Source organism: Ceratotherium simum, chromosome 34, assembly GCF_057802395.1.
Source record: "Ceratotherium simum simum isolate JZ-2026a chromosome 34, ASM5780239v1, whole genome shotgun sequence".
NCBI classification, from domain to species: Eukaryota; Metazoa; Chordata; class Mammalia; order Perissodactyla; family Rhinocerotidae; genus Ceratotherium; species Ceratotherium simum.
In genome coordinates this window covers 20321336-20341240 of record NC_141933.1, presented here as the reverse complement: position 1 = coordinate 20341240, position 19905 = coordinate 20321336, and the positions used below count along the sequence as shown (strand labels likewise).

Sequence of the window (19905 nt, the reverse complement as noted above, 5' to 3'; positions counted from 1 at the left end):
ATCCTTCTAGTTGCTGCATGTGGGACGTGGCCTCAGCATGGCCGGAGAAGCGGCACATCGGTGCGCGCCCGGGATCCGAACCCGGGCCGCCAGTAGCAGAGCGCACGCACTTAACCGCTAAGCCACGGGGCCGGCCCCTCCCCTAATATTTAAGGGGGAAAAAAAGCAATAAGCATTTGATAAGATGGTAAAGCTGCTCAATCTCACCCACAATTAAAGAAATGTGAGGGCCGGCCCCGTGGCTTAGCGGTTAAGTGCTCACGCTCCGCTGCTGGTGGCCCAGGTTCGGATCCCGGGCGCGCACCGACGCGCCGCTTCTCTGGCCATGCTGAGGCCGCGTCCCACATACAGCAACTAGAAGGATGTGCAGCTATGACACACAACTATCTACTGGGGCTTTGGGGGAATAAATAAATAAATAAATAAAAAATAAAGAAATGTGAATCAAAATGATACGGAGATACCAGTTTTTCACCAATTAGACAGGAAAAACATTTCCATTTTTTCACACACATCCTGGTAAAGATGTAAGTAAACAGCTTCTCTCAGAACCTGCTGGCAAGAAGGCAAATTGGTGCAACCTTTCCGGAAAGCAGTTTGGCAGCATCTCGTAGATTTATAATACATATACCCTTGATGCAGTAATCCCACTGCTAAGAGTTTATTCTTATAGATTTTCTCACAAAAGTTCATCAAGATACATATACAAAGCTGCTCACTGCAGCAATGTTCAAATAACAAAAATGTGGAAACAACCAAAGCGTCCATCGAAAGGGAAGTTGAAATAATTATGACATATTAATGAGATGGAATACTGTAGGTGCCCTTAAAAAGAATAAAGTAGATTTTCTTTTGTGCTCATATGAAAAAGCTCTCTAAGATATATTCTTAAACAAAAAAAGTAAAGATTGTGTATAGGATCCCCTGTGAGCAATTAAAAGAAAAAATATAGACACACGAGGATATACCTTGTTTTCCTAAAAAGAATGATAATAGTGGCTGTATCAGGGGTGGGGCAGGGAGGGCTTTTAGTTTTCCTTTTGTGCTTTCTTCTAACGTGAATTTTCTAACATTATACGTATATTCCGTCTTTCTTTTTTTAAAACAAGCAGATTGTAACTCACTCTTTTCTACCTTTGTACTTTTCTGATCAAAACAAAAAACTCAACAGTTCACAGGTTTGGATCCCGGGCGCAGACTGATGCACCACTCATCAAGCCATGCTGTGGCGGCATCCCATATAAAGTAGAGGAAGATGGGCACAGATGTTAGCCCAGGGCCAATCTTCCTCCCACACAAAAAAATACCAACATAATAAATGCTTTGCTACAAAGACAAAGAAAAAATATGTTTCTCATGCCAATGATCAAAACAGGAGGGGCCGGCCCCATGGCTTAGCGGTTAAGTGCACGCGCTCCGCTGCTGGTGGCCCGGGTTCGGATCCCGAGCACGCACCGACGCACCACTTCTCCGGCCATGCTGAGGCCGCATCCCACATACAGCAACTAGAAGGATGTACAGCTATGACATACAACTATCTACTGGGACTTTGGGGGGAAATAAAATAAATAAATAAAATCTTAAAAAAAAAAAAAGAAAGAACACTGTTGTGTGAAAAATGCAGGAGAAGAGGGCATCATGGAACAAGAGAAGAAGCCAGGAGACCAATCACTAGGCTATTTCAATAGTGAGAAATGGTGGTAGCCTGGACTGGGGCGGGAAGGATGTGGAGTAAAGAGAAGTGGATTGATGTTTGGTTGGATATGTATTGAAGGAGAAATTCAACTGCATTCCGCCCTTGGATTCCAGAAGAAACCTGTGGAATCCCCATGAAAAATTATTTTTGCTTAAGCTAGCTGGAATTGGTGTCCACTACTCTTATGCAAAGAGCCTAAAAAAATATATCCATCAAAATCGCGTGAAAAATCAATGTTAGCCTTGACCAGAGAGTCTTACCAAATTTTCCAGCAATTTGGAGGAAGATAATCCAGAATGCACAGTATCTGAATTTAAACCTACAATCCAAAGGAGATCTAGAAAGAACATTTTTGAGAGATGTCAGAAACAGTGGCCAGGGCCTGGCCCCGTGGCTTAGCGGTTAAGTGCGCGCGTTCCGCTGCTGGCGGCCCAGGTTCGGATCCCGCCGCGCACCGACGCACCACTTCTCTGGCCATGCTGAGGCCGCATCCCACATACAGCAACTAGAAGGATGTGCAGCTATGACGTACAACTATCTACTGGGGCTTTGGGGGAAAAAATAAATAAATAAAATTATAAAAAAAAAAAAAAAAAAAGAAACAGTGGCCAAGGCTGCTCCCCTGGCTTCTCCCACGTTAGGCCGTGTTCTCCTGAATACCTGGAGCAGTTGCTCAAGGCAGTGAGGGTTCCGGGGGGTCATACACACTGATTATTACTTACATAGAAGCTTCTCCTTTTGCAGAGGGTCTGGTATCAAATCATCTCTTTCTCTAAAAGAGCCACTCAACAGGTATCGAGGATTATTCTTCCAAACACGCTGGGGCGTCGCAGAGCTTGGCAAACTGCCTCTCTGAGCTAAGAATAGGCAGTTTAATTAAAGGTGCTGGAAGGCTAGTTCATCACCTCTAGCATGTAGGTCAATACCAAAACCACACCACCAAACTGCCACGACTTCTGTCACCGCCCACCACCACAGGCCTTTCCAATGAATATATTCCATTTTCCAAAGAGCCTTCACATTTCAATTTACATGCGCTGAGCATCATTTTCTCCATTTTAGAGTGAGAAGACTGGAGAACTAGTACGGTACAGTGGAAAGAGAAAGGGCTTAGGAGGCAGAAAGACCCAGTAGCTACAGCAGCAGCCAAGAGAGCCACAGCCAAGCGGAGGCAGGTACTCAGAGTGGGAGGGGAGCCCTGACGCCCCAGGCTGCTTTGTCCTGAGGGCTCTGCTGAATCTGGCAAACCAGAAATTCAGTTTTCAACAAATTAGTAATCACTTAAAAAGTGAAATGTTAAGAAAGTTTAACAAGGTTGGTAGAAATAAAGTCAATATGAAAACTTAATTTTATCTCTATCAGGAACAAAGCTAGAAAATCAAAATTTAAAAAGCTACCATTTATAGTAGCATAAAAATATTAAGTTCTATGAAAAAGTTACAAATCTTTATTGGGAGACATTAAGGAAGACCTAAGTAAATGGAAAATTGGACTACGTTCATAGATTGGAGTATTTAGTATTAGAAAGTTCTCATTTGTTGTGAAATTCAATCTCTAGATTCAATGCAATCTCAACAATTTTTTTTTCTTTTTTGTGAGGAAGCGTGTCCCTGAGCTAACATCCGTGCCATTCTTCCTCTATTTTGTGTATGGGACGCCGCCACAGCATGGCTTGACAAGTGGTGTATAGGTCCCTGCCTAGGATCCAAACCCATGAACCCCGGGCTGCCAAAGCGGAGCATGTGAACTTAACCACTATACCACCAGGCCAGCCCCTGCAAATAATTTTTTTAAACATCACAAGCCAATTCTAAAATTACATAAAAAGACAAGAATAGCCAAGACACTTTTGAAGAACAAGATGGGAGGATATATCTTTCCAGATATCAAGACTATTTTAATGCCATATAGTATAATCAAGAAAGGGTAGTACAGCTGCAAGGATGGACAAACAGATCCTTGTATCCATGGACACTCAACAGAGGTGACACAGCAGATCAATGGGGAAAGGATGTACTTTTCACTAACAGTGCTGGAAAAATTCGTCATTAGTTTATCCAAGCGTAACTTTCCCAGTTAATCAAACGATTTATTTCATGAACCCAGGAAAGGTGATGCTAGATAAGAACAAGGCATTACCTTTAAAGTAGCCATAGTACCGGAGGTGACGGTACATAAAGTCTTCATAGGGATCAGGAAGAGTCTGTAAAAGGAAAGGTTATCGCAATGAGGAAAGTCCTTCCAAATAATACTCAACTCTTACCAAATCGTACAGAAGCATTGTTGCAGAGGACAATATACCTGAGGGCTTCTGTAAACAAACCAAGTGAAGGGCAGTCACGCAAATCATTCTACCTTGGAGATCAAGATCTCCAGCAAGAGAAAGGTGCCAGCAGCATACAGCTTCTGATCTAGTGTTGGATTTCTGGGCAGATCCTGGAGAGGGGTGTGTACGGACCTGCTTTAGCTCCTTTTCCAATGCTGGGAACATGTTACTTCTGCATGATACGCTGAAGACCCGTCAGTGACACTGGCATCCAGCCACGATACCCGCGCAATTTCCAAAAGGGCAACTGGTTACACAGGAGGAGCTAAAAGGCCAGAACAGTACAACTGAAAACACTGCCGATATTTACCAACACCCCCCCACACACACACACACACACGCGATTTTAGGAAAACCTGCCGCATCGCTCCCCTTCCTGCCAACCCAGCCTCTCAGACAAACAAGGACCGGGCTGGTGGTTCCCACTAGGAGGCACCTGAGGAATTAGGGAGGCAGCCATGTCTTCCGGCCTCCTCCTCCTGAGGCTCCAGGACCCTTGCTGGCCCCATGCTTCCCTCTGCCCGAGGAGGGAGATGCCCACCACCAGGACGCCGCAGGAAGGTGAGAGAAATGGGGACGGAGGGATCAGGCGGAATTGTCTCGGGGTAGATGAAAAAGAAAGGTCAGGGGCCCGGAGAGTGGGCTCTGAAAACGGAATTCAGGGGTTCAGAGCTTCCTGGTCTGGGGCAAGGCGGTGAGGGGCGGTTTCCCGAAGGGTCGGGGCAAGGGGCGTAGAGATTTCCTAGGAGGGCAGAGGGAAGGGCGCGGCCGCCCCGCGCCCCGGCTCGTCGCGGGCAGCAGGCGTGGGCGCGGCCTCCGTGGCGGCAGAAGAGCCGCCGGCGCGGCAGGTACAGAGGCCCGGACCCGCACGGAGCAAAGGACGCGCTCACCACGTTCACCCGCCACCGCCTTCTGCAAGGACCTCGGTGGCCTAGCAACCGCGAGGCGGAAGCGGGAGGGCGTGGCGGCCAGGCGCTTCCGGGGAGCGAGGCCCCGCCCCCAAAGAGGGGGTGGGTAACCTGGGAAGGGCCTAGGAGCCGCGTTGCTGCGGCAGCTTCCTGCGTGCATCCAGCAAGCAGTACAGCCCCGCTTTGGGGGACTCGAAATCGGATTGATGAATACAATGCCAGTAGTCCTTAACATATTCAGAACTTCTTTGTTGTTCCTTGGCTTCTGGTAACTGCTAAGTATTGCTCAAAGGGAGCTGCTTCCCCTCTCCTTTCACCTTCTCTCCGCCCCATAACTAGAATTGAAAAATTACCTTCTACGTTGAAAAAACACAAGAAACAAAGTTAGTAAATTGAAACCACACATTTTGACTATCAAATTGTCAGGTTTTTAAGAACGCTCCATTCGTGTAGGATAGTGACAAGGGCACTGGTGCTCTGCAGCAGTTCCTACAAGTCTGGAAGACTGTTAAAGCAAAAGCTTTAATGGCTAGTTGATAGCCTTTATTTCCAGAAATTTACTCTATGCAAAATGGTCACCCCAATATTTGTATAATGGTAAATAAAACCCAAGGCACTAGCGTATACTCATTAGGTAAAAATTTAAAATTATATACATATATGGGCCTCCCCAGTGGCGTAGCAGTTAAGTTCGCCCTGCTCCGCTTTTGTGGTCCAGGGTTTGAGGGCCCACATGGCGAGCATGGACCTATGCAGTGCTCATTAAGCCATGCTGAGGTGGTGTCCCACATAGAGCAACTAGAAGGATGTACAACTATGACATACAACTAGTTGTACAACTAGAAGGATGTACAACTATGACATATTTACTGGGGCTTTGGGGAGAGAAAAGGAAAAAAGGAGGAAGATTGACAAGAGATGTTAGCTCAGGGCCAATCTTCCTCAAAAAAAAAAATTATATGCATATAAACATACTGGAATAAAATTCAAACTATTAATTGTCTGGTTAACTTTATATGAATATAAACATAAGTATATATTACTTTCATAATCAGAGGGAAAAAAGCTATAAAACACTTTTTTTCAAAATATTAGCCACATTACAGAACTACCAGGATTTAAGTAGGTCAAACAGTAGCTAATATTATAGAGTGCAAGCTCCAAAATGTAAGTCTCACAGCATCCTCTGGTCCTGGAAGCCCGTCTAGCCGTACCCCACCTACCCTCCACCCCTCCCCGCACCCACCTCAAGATCTGGCTGCTCGTTTTCCTGAGAGCTGTTCGTCAGTGTTGGCACATGCCTTATACCATATGTGAAACAATGAAGAATTGACTTAAGATAAGTGTTGGTTACAGAATCATGGAGGAAAAGGCTTAGAAGAGCAAAAGGATAACCAATCAGAAGTATAAAAAAAGCTTTATTAGTGCATATATACAAATTTACAAGGTCAGAAACTGGAGAAATACAAACAGAGCTTTAAAACACAATTTGTCTTTTCTTCAGTTTAAAGTGACTTTTACCTGATTGTGATACAACAGAAGTACAGAACAGTAAACTGCTTTTTAAATACTGGAATTTTATGGAGAATACATTCACATATAAGGGAGGTGAACTTTCGAACAAGGTAAGACAACGGAGACGTATCAATACATACAGTGGCTCTTATGACATTTACTGCCACATACGTGAGGGGAAGTTCTCAAAGTCAAAGACATGAACACCTTCTGCTGCCTGTACTGAAATTTAAATACGCCACACCACCTAGCGTGTGAAATGACGGAGCTACCAGTTCTACAATTTGTGAGGAAGAAGACTCTTAGAGTGTGGCCATCTGTCAGCACAAGGTAAACAACTTGATATTCCTCAGCACTTCCGGGGTGGCAGACTAGAGGAAGAGGTCAGAGATTCCAAGATCCCGGTTAAGCCAGGTAGAACACAGAGCTGCCTTCTTAATTGCACTTGTTCTGGAGGAGTTAATGAGAGAGCCACACTAGGAACTAAATGAGCCTCTATTAGGCAGGAAAACCCGTCACTTGTCAGTGAGTCCTCTACAGAGGTGTCATACTTAGGAGCCGCATGTTCCAGACTGATAAGGTTAATGTACCTAACAGGCTGAGTTTGCCAGTGTGAGCAAGAATAAAGGCAGCCAGGTCAAAGCATTCAGTCACCTCACCCTTCAGCAAAACAGAAAAATTACATTTCACAAATGTGAAAACTTTGTACGTGGATGCTCTTGCCCAGGAAATTCATATGCTCTCCCTCATAGCACTTACAGTTTATTGACAATAGTAAAACTAGTTAAGACTCTGAACTAAATACAAAAAAAAAAAAAAAATCAATAACAGAAATTTTAAAAAATTATTTTTTTAAAAAAAACTATGTGTTTGGAGCCATTTTCCTTCTTTTCAGTCTTGCTCGCCAATCCTCAGGAAGGGCTTCAAAATTTGCATTCCTCTCTGCCATGCCACTGTGAAAACAACACACAGATTACTTCACCGGAAAGAAAAAACGAGGGCAATTGTTCATTTCCTAGCAAATAAAAACCTCTAACTGAAAGTCTTTTTTTTTTTTTGTGAGGATGATCGGCCCTGAGCTAACATCTGCCAATCCTCCTCTTTTTGCTGAGGGAGATTGGCCTTGAGCTAACACCCGTGCCCATCTTCCTCCACTTTATATGGGATGCTGCCACAGCATGGCCTGACAAGCGGTGCGTCGGTGCGCGCCCGGGATCCGAACCGGCGAACCCCGGGCCGCCGCAGCAGGGCACGTGCACTTAACCGCTTGCGCCACCGGACCGGCCCCTAACTGAGTCTTATCCATCACATCTATGTTCATGAAAATGCTTCAAGTTTCTCAGCTATCAGCATATTCTTCAAATTTCTTAATTATGGGTCAACCAGACATACACTCTTCTCTATAGCTTTATATATACATTTAAGTACTTATTTATTTTTATATATCTCCAGTAATCATTAAAGCCACATCGAAGGACCAAAACACATTCTTGTAGAACTTTTTCTTGGTCCCTACGAGTTATGATTCTTTAAGGAAGATATATTTAACCTTCAATATACTATCAGGAACCTCTGGACCTAATGTTTTTGAGATTCTCTTTTGATCAATTCTAACTATTTGTAAGGACTGATATCTCATGGCTTATTCAATCATTTTAAAAAGACTGATTAAAACTCAGATTCTATCTTGCAATTACCAGAATGGGTGCACTGATTCCTTTTATAAATCTGAAATCATCTAAGATAAATTACATGATCTTTGTGATTCCCCCCCATCATCCTGAAATAGTTTGCTCTTTCATCATTGTAGGAATTAATCATTACTCAATTCTCAGCAAAACTAAATAAGACTAAAATAATAAGAAAACTGAAGAATAATGGAATCACCTAAAAGGATGATGCAAAAGTGAAAAAATGGGTCACTAATACCATCCCTCAGTTTATTATTTTGCCCTAAACAGTGCACCACCTTTCAAGGAAATAAAAAAGTAGTCTGGGGACACCTTCACAGTCTCTTTTCCCCCACAAATATTAAAGAAACCAGAAGATCAACACAAAGAGACAGACAGCGACACTATAGACTCTAATGATGATGGTAAAATTGACTGGATTAAAATCTCAGACTATGAATGTTAAGAGGACCAGAACCTAGATGAATTTTGCTTAAATTCAAGATTGACAAGTGAACAATATGTTTCTAAGGACAAAAAGGAAATAAAGTATTCTCATCCAAAAGGAATGAGAATCACTCAATATTTTCTAACAAGAACCTGGACCATCTCATTTTTCTGAAAAGACGTGTGAGAGGAATCTTTCAGGTTTTATGATGCTTTCTGCTAAAATTTATTTGATCAAGTTCATAAGTGGACAAATGTTGAAAGCAGGTATATAGTAACTGGAGACAAATAGATATTTTTAAGAACAAAAAAATTCACTGGAATGATATTCTAATTATATCTAAAAATGAAAATGTTTTGAATTATGAAGCAAATATGGATATCCTCCCAAATGTTTTCATAAATACTGTATTTATGGATGTTGCAAGTGCAAGAACTGGAAGTAATGATAAGCTGGAACCCATCAGAGATGAATTTGAAATCTGGCATCACTATATATGAGATGAGTATATTCCAGGTTATACATGACAACTGAACAATTAGCTGCATTCAAAGAATGCTGCTCATTTCAGTATGTATATATTCAAAACCAGCAAAATAAAGAATAAAAATTTGGGTTAGCTATGTTTAAATTCTTGTTAAAATTCTAATGAAGCTTTCTCCCCTTCCCTTTATCTTTACTACTGTAAATTATTTGTAAAATAAGTTAAAAAAAATATATATAAAAGGGTCTATTGGATCTAGATGGTAAATGGAGATGACTATTTCCTGGTATGCTGAGGGTTAAGATACTCCTTTGCCTAAGATGAACACTCAGTGGGAGAAGGTATTATAGCTCTGATATTTCTGATTTTGAAAAAGGCTAGACTTGGGCCAGGCCCGTGGCGAAGTGGTTAAGTGCGCGCTCTGCTGCTGGCAGCTTGGGTTCGGATCCTGGGTGCGCACCGAAGCACCACTTGTCAGGCCATGCTGTGGTGGCGTCCCACATAAAGTGGAGGAAGATGGGCACGGATGTTAGCTCAGGGCCGGTCTTCCTCAGCAAAAAGAGGAGGATTGGCATGGATGTTAGCTCAGGGCTGATCTTCCTCACAAAAAAAAGAAAGAAAAAAGAAAAAGGCTAGACCATAATTTTTATAGGGAAATATATATGAATATAGGGAAATAATTCTATGAATTAAATGGTTTTAGATAAGTTTATAAAGAATACCAAAAATTAAGGGCTGTGTTTTGAAGAATAGGACTGTTCTAAAAACAACAACTACAACCACCACAACCCACCCTATCTGGCGTCTCTTTTCTTTACCTGACCAGCTGCTGCTGTTTCCACTCTTCAATTCGCTTCTGTGCAGTTGATTCCCGGTCCTCTTCACTGGAACTAGAGTTCTCCTCTTCATCTAACTCACGCTGGATACTCTGCCACTTCTTTACCAGGGATGGCATTTTGGTTTTACTCTTCTTTGCCTATAACAAAGGTTAAAGGTCAGAAGGAACATAATACATAAAATAAGGAAATGAGTCCCTCCACATGAGATCAAGATCTTTCCCTAGTTCTAAGGAATAAGCAGACTTTAAAATCAAAAGAAGTGAAATACAGAAAATAAATGCCATTCTAAGTTCTTGCCAGAAATTTCTGCCAACTATAAACCTAACTCTTGGTTAAAAATCTAAAAACTGTAAATATGGTTATGTTATGAAATCAGGTCAGAAAAATTTCCTTTAGCCTCTTTATTCTACGGAATTCAAAACTGTTGCAGTTATCTCATCTCCTCAGAATTACAGTGTTCCCATTACAAATTTTAAATAGATGCAGTGTTCAAATCAAGTGAAAAAACAGAGCTGAGAACCAAATGACCAGCTTTTCTGGAGAAAGCCAGAAAGTGAATGGCAACTATTGAATATGAAACAGGCAAGGAGATGCAGCAAAATATTAATGATGAGATTAGTTCTAAGAAAACATATAAAAAATTTTATTTTTCTTCTTTTAGCTTACCTTCATTTTCTAAATTGTCTAAAAACATGTACTTTTGTAATAAATACTTGTGGTGCTTGCAAAAGTAGCACTATATACCCAACATGGCTTGCTCTATCACTGTTTTCAGGTTTCTTTTTTTTTTAAGGAGATTGGCCCTGTGCTAACATCTGTTGTCAATCCTCCTCTTTCTTCTCCCCAAAGCCCCAGTACATAGATGTGTGTCATAGTTGTAGAGTTATAGTTCTATTATATGGGACACCACCTCGGCATGGCTTGATGAGCGACAAGCAGGTCCGCGCCCAGGATCTGAACCAGCGAACCCCGGGCCGCCGAAGCAGAACATGTGAACTTAACCATTACAGCACCGGGCTGGCCCCTATTTTCACGTTTGTGATCAATGGCACTCTAGCAAAGAGCACGACCTCCCAAAGACCACTTTCTGTCCTCTTACACTGCTTATTTTTTTTCACTGCATTTTAAAACACTGAATATATATTTATTTGCTTATTTTTTTCACTGCATTTTAAAACACCGAACATATATTTATTTGCTTATCTGTCCCCCCAACCCTGTCCCCCTCTCCCGGAGCCCGCCAGAAGGGAAGTTCTACAAAAGCAGAGATTTGGTTTGTTTGATTTACTCCTAAATCCCAACCTCCTAGGGATAATGCCTGACAAACAGTAGGCGTTCAAAATACGCCTGCTGACATCTGTGCTTAGTTATGTGAAATCAGAGAGCTGCTGTATTAGACGCTGATAAAATCAATTTTTATCCCTATGTTTTTGAAGAGGAGCAGAGCTGTGAGCTCAAAGACGTGACCAGGTTTCACTGTAAGCACGACAAGCAGGCAGGCACTCCAGTGGCTGCTGTGACTGAGTGCTGTGCTTGAGTGAGGACTGCGTGTGGGGCCCACGCTCTTTCTCCTGCCAGCACTTCAGACAAACACGATTCTTGATTAAGTTCCCAAAGACATGAGAAAATCAGCTTGATATTTCCAGTCTTTTTTTTATTACTTGGCTTCCTGCTTGATAACCTATTTTGACTGTCATTGACAGTCCTTAACTTTCCAAGGAAGTCAACGCCCATCTACTGTGCTTAGACCTTCAGCTCCACACACTTCCCACATTCCCTTCTGTCATTTTACCTGCAGTACAACCTGACCCACTGCATACACACCCTTCCACCAAGCTCCAGCATAGCCCATTTTGGGTTAGCATGGAACCAATTGAGTAACAACACGGATTAATAATGATCTCGTGTGCATAGAGGGCTCACTGGGGTATAACCTCTCACTGAACATCTGTGAACATGATTAAAAACCACAAGATTGGGCCAGCCCCGTGGCTTAGTGGTTAAGTGCATGCGCTCCGCTACTGGCGGCCTGGGGTTCAGATCCCGGGCGTGCACCGACGCACCGCTTCTCTGGCCATGCTGAGGTCGTATCCCACATACAGCAACTAGAAGGATGTGCAGCTATGACATACAACTATCTACTGGGGCTTTGGGGGAAAAAAATAAATAAATAAAAAACCACAAGATCTAGGTAGCATCACTACTGTTTCACTTTAACTTCTATAGGGTTTCGTGAATTTTTAGCATATTTGATTCCTATTTGTCATGGGAAAATAAGCTATGTTTTAGAAGTTATATATTGTCTATCACATTGGAAACCATGGATATAGAGTTGCACTGGACATTTGAGCACATTTTAGGGGAACAAAGGAATAGTGATTAAATGGCTAAAACACCTTTTTTCTAGTTTATTTTCTAGTAAGCTGCACACAAAACTTTCAGCACAAAGATTGAAAATATATATTGGTCTCCAAAATATTCTTGAACATTAGAGGAATTAAGTATGTATTTTATATTCTTTAAACATGGCCTAGGGCCGGCCCTGTGGCTTAGCGGTTAAGTGCGCAGGCACTTAACCTGGTGGCCCGGGTTCAGATCCCGGGCACGCACTCACGCACCGCTTCTCCGGCCATGCTGAGGCCGCGTCCCACATACAGCAACTAGAAGGATGTGCAACTATGACACAGAACTATCTAGTGGGGCTTTGGGGAAAAAACAAAAAAAGGAGGAGGAATAAATAAAACTGTAAAAAAAAAAAAAAAAAAAAAAAAAAGGCCTGTTAACAACAAAGAGATCGGTCACTGTCTGTTTTCAGATATCAGTTATATAAAAATGATTATTAACTTAGAATTCTTCATTTTTAAAACTATTACTTCTAAGACCTTAAAAGCATGATTGGCTAAAAAGTTACTTGTTGAATGAACAGAGGAGGAAGTAATTACCTCTCTTGGAGGACTGGAGGAAGAGTGCCAAGGATGTCTTTATAAAAGAAATGATTCCTGAGCATTGGCTGCTCTAACGTTTGTAAAGAATGAACAGTAGGGGGACTGGTGGATAAAGTAAAGACATGGAGGTTGTAAAGAGGAGGCTGGCTCAGGAGAACTGTACATGCTATGGTAAGCAGACTCACAACAGTCCATTCAAAACATTGTCCTAATTGTCATTCTTGATTTTTATAACATTTACTTCTTTTTCAGATAATTTATGGAACCATGATACCAACTTGGACAAGTGGTCTAATCCAGAAATATCTTGTCTATTTTGTGTGAAGTCAAAACTCATTCAGGAAGGTTCCTTGGACCATTCTAAGGCAAATGAATTTGCCCTGCTGACCTCTGGGGCCAAAGATTCTAGTTAAGGTAGAATGCCAACAGTGGGAGGAAAAGCTGATGAAAAAGTTTCTTTGGGTAATTAGGGTATTCAAAAGTGCCTATGAGGGTAATGTCAGAAAGATGGCGGACTGTGAAGCTCCAAGCCCTTGTTCCTCCAAGGAAACGTTGTGTAAACAAACACAAACTGACTAAAATGGCTTTGCGGGAACTCTGGAAGCCAGTCAAAGATCTGCAGTGTGGGGGATCAGAATTGGCCATCCCAAAATGTGTCTCTTTGGCTTGATTATTTTTAAGAACAAAAGACTCTGAAAGAAACTTTGACCTCCCCCGCAACTGCCTAAAAGAATTTAAAATAGAAGGGCCTATTCTAGGAAACAGCTAATAACATAATGTAATGTAATGTAAAACATGTCTCTCACATCACATTGTCTGTAGTTGGCCTATTTACATTTCCATCTCCATGTAAACTGCTTTCCTTTTTTCTCCCCCTTGAAGTCGGAAACCACTACCCCCAACATCCTCCTTTGTCTTTGGCTGAAGATGATATTTAAGCTGGCAGCTTGACCATTTTGGTGAGTTACTCTGCTTTCCTGGGTTTCTCCCATGTATACATGTTATAAAGCTATGTTTGATTTTCTCCTGTAGATATTCTGTCTCGTGTCAATTTAATTCATAGCCCAGCCAGAAGGACCTAGAGTGGGGAGAGGAATTCTCTTCCTCCCTTACAGCAACTACCCAGAGAACTCCCAATCGAGAAAAAGCCACACTCAAAACAGCAAGAAATTTCGCGGCTGTCTGCTTGCTCTTGTACCACACCCCTCCCCGGTGTGGTTGGGATGAAGTGGCCCAATTCTCAGTCCCCTCCCTCAGAATGGAAGGAAAAGAGTGGAATGTACAAAATGTTCTAGCCTGTCTGTGGCTGCCTGAGGGACTGGTTTCTGTATTGCTTGACTTTGAGCTCAGGTGGGAATGGCAATGTATTTTGGATCTCAGGTTGGAAGCCATGAAAGGCAGTGGCAGGTGTGGACGCATGTGACAACCACAGGGGGACTGCAGTCATGTGGACACGGGGGGGGGGGCACAGAGGAATACAAAAGAACATCTAAGGCTCCTAGAAGAAGCAGGTGTGAGACTCTTAGGGAAATTAAAATTAAATGTATACAGGAGAATGGGAAAAAATAACAAGCACAAGTACAGGGAACACAAATGCCCAGAAAAAGCCTGAAAAGATCTTGAGCCTTCATGCTGGGCTTATTAGTGAAGATCTTCCTCCATAGAGAGCCAATGTGCAAAGACTAGAAGAGGTGGCTGTTTTGTCAAATGCCTGAATTTCAACGAAAGATCACAAAACATACAAAGAAACTGGGAAATATGCCCATTCAAAGGATCAAAATAAATCTTCAGAAACCAACCATAAAGACACACGTTTCAGACTTACTAGACAAAGACTTTAAAACAATTGCCTTAAATGTGCTCAAAGAGCTAAAGGAAAACACAAGTAAAGAACTAAATAAGGAAAATGATATATAAACAAAATGAGACTATGAGACTGTCAACAGAGATAGATATTATAAAAAAGAACCAAACAGAAATTCTGGAGCTGAGCGGCTGGCCCCGTGGCTTAGCGGTTAAGTGCATGTGCTCCGCTACTGGCGGCCCGGGTTCGGATCCCAGGCGCACACCGAAGCACTGCTTCTCCAGCCATGCTGAGGCCGCGTCCCACATACAGCAACTAGAAGGATGTGCAACCACGACATACAACTATCTACTGGGGCTTTGGGGAAAAAAAGGAGGAGGATTGGCAATAGGTGTTAGCTCAGGGCCAGTCTTCCTCAGCAAAAAGAGGAGGATTAGCACGGATGTTAGCTCAGGTCTGATCTTCCTCACAAAAAAAAAATTAAATAAAGATCCATATCTAGGGCCGGCCCCGTGGCTTAGCGGTTAAGTGCGCGTGCTCTGCTGCTGGCGGCCTGGGGTTCAGATCCCAGGCGTGCACCGACGCACCACTTCTCCAGCCATGCTGAGGCCACGTCCCACATACAGCAACCAGAAGGATGTGCAGCTATGACATACAACTATGTACTGGGGCTTTGGGGGAAAAAATAAATAAATAAATAAAATTATTAAAAAAAAAAAAAAAAGATCCATATCTATAAACCATTACACCCTCATTAAAAAAAGAAAGAAATTCCGGAGTTGAAAGACACATCAACTGAATTGAAAAATTCATTAGTTCAACAGCAGACTCCAATAGGCAGAAGAAAGGATCAGCAAATTGATGATAGGTCATTTGAAATTATTGAGTCTGAGGAGCAAAAAGAAAAAGCAGCAAAGTAAACAGAGTCTAAGTGACTTATAGGACACACTCAAGTGGACCAATACATGTTTTACGGGAATCCCAGGAGGAGAGAGAGAAAGGAGCAGAGACCTTATTTGAAGAAATAAATGCCAAAAACTTCCCAAATTTTAGGAAAGACATGGATATACATATTCAAGGAGCCTAATAAACTCCAAGCAGGATAAAACCAAATAAGACCACACTAAGACACACAATCAAACAGTCAAAAACCAAAGAGAGATTCTTGAAACCAGGAAAAGACAAGTGACTTGTCATATACAAGGGATCCTCAATAAGATTATCAGGATTTCTGGCAGAAACCTTGCAGGCCATAAGGCAGTGGGATGATATTTAAAGTGGTCAAAGAAAGGGGCCGGCCCCGTGGCATGGCAGGTAAGTGTGTGCGCTCCGCTGCTGGTGGCCTGGGTGTGGATCCCGGGCACGCACCAACGCACCGCTTGTTGGGCTGTGCTGTGGCGGCATCCCATGTGAAGTAGAGGAAGATAAGCACAGATGTTGGCCCAGGGCCAGTCTTCCTCAGCAAAAAGAGCAGGATTGGCAGATGTCAGCTCAGGGCAGATCTTCCTCATACATACATACATACATACATACATACATAAATAAATAAAATGGTTCAGCCGCTATGGAAAAAGCCTGGCAGTTCCTCAAAAAGTTAAACAAAGAATTACCCTATGACCCAGCAATTCCACTCCTAAATATATACCCAAAAGAAATGAAAACAAGTACTCAATACGCATATGAGCAGTTGTGCTATTCATAATAGCCAAAAAGTATAAAAGGATCCAAATGTCCATCAATGGATGAACAGATAAACAAATTGTTGCAGTATATACACACAATGGAATATTATTCAGCAATAAAAAGGAATGAAGTACTGATACATGCTACAACATGGATGAACCTCAAAATCATTGTGCTAAGTGAAGGAAGCCAGACACCAAAGTTCATGTACACATGATTCCAGAATAGGTAAAGCAGATGGGTGGTTCTCAGAGGTTAGGGGAAGAGGGTGATGGGGAGTGATTGCCCAATGGGTACAGGGTTTTCTTTTGGGGTCATGAAAATGTTATATAACTAGAGAGAGGTGGTGGTTGCACAACACTGTGAATGTACTAAATGCTAATGAACTGTATACTTTAAAATGATTAATTTTATATGAATATCACCTTGATAATAAAAATTTTTTTCAATAAAAATTTAAAGAGAGAGATTTACTGTACCTTATCTTTCTTTCCTTTTTTCGACTTCTCAGGGGGTGGCACTTTGGGAGCTGGTGGTGGTGGAGGTGGAGGAGGAGGAGGAGGAGGTGGTGGTGGTTCTATAATGGCACTGGTAGGCACAGCACCTCGGGCCTGGACCGGCTGCAGTGTGGGAGCAGTCACTGCCATTGGGACAGAACATTCAGCATAACTCATAATTGCAGGAGCTGAAGCCAGTCCGAGGTAATTTGACTGTAGGTTCATTCCTCTGGCCTGATGACCCATTCCTGTTGCTGGATGGCTAACTGATATTGCCTGGTGTCCAATCCCTGCAGACTGATGTCCAATCCCTGTCGCCTGGTGACCTAACACAGAAGACACAAAATGAAACTATAAAAAGGACATTGTGACAAAGCCAAAAACAAGGAAAAGAAGGAAAAGGAAACTGAGACTTAGATCACCTACAAAATGATTCCAATACACCTTTTCCTAAAAAGAATACAGCCAAATTTTCTGTTAGCAAAATATTAATTTCTGAATACTTTAGCATTAAGGTACTGAAATATCAAAATCACTGATGTTATATAAATGCACAGAAAACAACCTGGAAGGACACATGCCGAACTGTTAACAGTGGTTTTTAGAGACTGAAAGAAACGCAAATAAATACTCTTTGCAATGAAAAGCCTTAACATTTCTTCAATTTATGACACCTAATTCTGGAAACAAAGATATAATACCTTGAGGAAAACACATTTTAATCACAATGCTTACCTGCAGCTATAGCTGACTGGCTGTAGAGGACTGGAGAACTACCAATGGTAGCTGATCTCTGAACTACTGCAGTACTAATTTCTGTAGCTTTTCTCTTTATTGCTTTAGTGGAAGGAGAAGTAGAGACAGGAGCATCACCTGAACTCTGAAACACAGAGATTCTAGTCAGTGGCTAAAGGCCCTGGTTAAACATCCTCTTCTACAATAAAACAGGGTGTCAATCATACCCCAGTCCCCAAAACTCTTCAGAATGCCAAATGGCATTTCTCACCTGGCTAGTTACAACCGTGGCTTGTGTGGAAGGTTTCAATGGAGTATCCTCCTCTGTTCCTGGGGCAGGTGGCTCCTCACTTCCCTCATCCTCCATCTCTACCTCCTGAATCTCACCATCTTCTACAGGAGGAGGGGGAGGGGGAGGAGGAGGAGGAGATTCTGGGGGTGGAGGTGGGGGGGGTGGCATTTCCAAAGGTAACGGAGGTTGAAGCACAGGCACATTTGACTGAAGGAGGGTCCAGAATGGAGTAAGTGGCATGAGTGATGAAGAAGAAACTTGGCCAGAAAAGGACTCTTTACAAAGAGAACCTACGAAAACAAATAGGAGTCAGGGAAAAAGCAAGACAAAAACTCCATGGCGTATATTCACAGAAACGTTCAATTGATAGGTGAGACAAAATCTGACCCACAGGCATTGATTCACACTGATGTCACTAAAATAGGAAGCTCAGTTCAAAAATGACGTCCATGGAGAGACACGTTTATGAACCTCACAGCCAGCACTGGCCCCAGCCATGCTACACTAGTCTTGTTCTTTGGGTCCAGATTGACAGCTGAGTAAATGAAGCACATCACATCAACTCAATAAAACATTTGGTCATCTGAACCTGAAGTTTTTTATTTCAAACATTCACGGTTTCAACATACACAACTAGAAGGCAATACCCTGGGGTCTTTTTTATTTCAAAAGTGAAGAGGTGAGTGAATAATGTGCACTTGTGATACTGATTCCACGTATTTTATTTTTTAGTGAGGTAGGTAAATAACTGAGGATGACCAGAGAAGCACCCACTGAAAACACTCACACAAATCCTGTTTTAATTAATTTGGGTTACTAAGTTTAAATAATCCATTTGCAAGGTGCTTTGTGAACCCTGTCATTCCTTCACACCTTTGTGTGAATTATATTCATTTGCTAAATCACAGCAACACATATCAGGGAGAGTAATTTATTATTTGTGATGAGAAAATGGAAATTTAGGAGAATAAGTCTTCAACGTAAATGATAACTCAGGTACATATAAAAGAGATGTTTGAAAATACAGAGGATTTGAAATTGCGGTTGAAGTCTGAGCTAAGAAACTATAGCTGAAAAGCTGCAGGATCAGCCTTCCTCAAATTTAAGCCACAGTTAATTACCATCCTTTCTCTCCTAAGAAAAGCTTTAAAGATTAGATAAAATAGGAGAATATACTTACTTGTAGCCTTCCCCATCCCTCTTTATCGTCAATAGGGAAGTTTCACAATATATGGGACTATTAGATATATATCCCAGGAATGTTGAAGGGGATTTTCTCCCTAAAAATCATAGAATTTAGGAGTAGAAGAGACATGAGAAATCATCTAGTTCAACCCTCTCATCTTAAAGGTAATGAAACCCAGGAGGGAAATGACTTGCCCAAGATCATACAGCACTTAGTGGCCAGGTCTGACTCCTATCTAGTGCTATTTTACCAAGATGTCCAGTGAAATATCAGGAGTTCAAGAGCTTTAGAAATCTCAGTCAAATAAATCTCACTTCTCATGGAGTAGAGATCCAGATGCAGTCACCTGTTAAAATTCATGGTCCAAAGCAGTGGATTAAATAAGGGCTCTATTACAAAAGGCTCTAGAACAAGGATGAGGCCTTTCTTTGAACTTACTTTGCTCAAATTACACCACACCGGCACTCAAAAAGGTAGAACCAAAGCGACCACGAACCATCTGGCTTTTAGAATAGCTTTAATTTTTTATGGAATAAATAAATAATACATTATGTAAAAGATGTGAAGAACATGATTCACCTGGCTACTGTAATTATTCTGAGAAGGGCACTGAGAAAAACTTCCCCAGAAAACAGGAAGTCAGTTTTCCAGCCAAAAGACTTCAAATATCTAATAACTTTTGTATTTGGTCACATCTAATATGAAATTTTTTTTTATAATTTTATTTATTTATTTTATTTTATTTTTTCCCCCAAAGCCCCAGTAGATAGTTGTATGGCATAGCTGCACATCTTTCTAGTTGCTGTATGTGGGACGCGGCCTCAGCATGGCCAGAGAAGCGGTGCGTTGGTGCGCGCCTGGGATCCGAACCCGGGCC

The 19905-nt window shown here is 42.0% G+C and overlaps 2 protein-coding genes across 8 annotated transcripts in view; both read right to left on the bottom strand.

Annotated features, from left to right (window-relative positions):
• Positions 1 to 4965, bottom strand: part of AGBL2 (AGBL carboxypeptidase 2) — a 35348-nt gene extending 30383 nt beyond the window's left edge. For 5 of the 7 annotated variants that reach the window (XM_087422938.1, XM_087422943.1, XM_087422941.1 and 2 more), the window contains exons 1-4: positions 4459 to 4906; positions 4155 to 4287; positions 3836 to 3899; positions 2419 to 2553 (exon numbers count right to left, since the gene is read on the bottom strand). In XM_087422938.1, coding sequence (XP_087279064.1) covers positions 2419 to 2553; positions 3836 to 3899; positions 4155 to 4187 — 232 coding nt within the window. In that variant the 5' untranslated portion in view covers positions 4188 to 4287; positions 4459 to 4906. The other 2 variants (XM_087422939.1, XM_087422942.1) reach the window with 2 other exon arrangements.
• Positions 4966 to 6328: 1363 nt separating this feature from the next.
• Positions 6329 to 19905, bottom strand: part of FNBP4 (formin binding protein 4) — a 35325-nt gene continuing 21748 nt past the window's right edge. Inside the window, exons 13-17 of the mRNA XM_004436963.3 lie at positions 17822 to 18132; positions 17551 to 17695; positions 16798 to 17141; positions 9866 to 10023; positions 6329 to 7398 (exon numbers count right to left, since the gene is read on the bottom strand). Coding sequence (XP_004437020.1) covers positions 7308 to 7398; positions 9866 to 10023; positions 16798 to 17141; positions 17551 to 17695; positions 17822 to 18132 — 1049 coding nt within the window. The 3' untranslated portion in view covers positions 6329 to 7307. The remainder of the gene's footprint in view (positions 7399 to 9865; positions 10024 to 16797; positions 17142 to 17550; positions 17696 to 17821; positions 18133 to 19905) is intronic.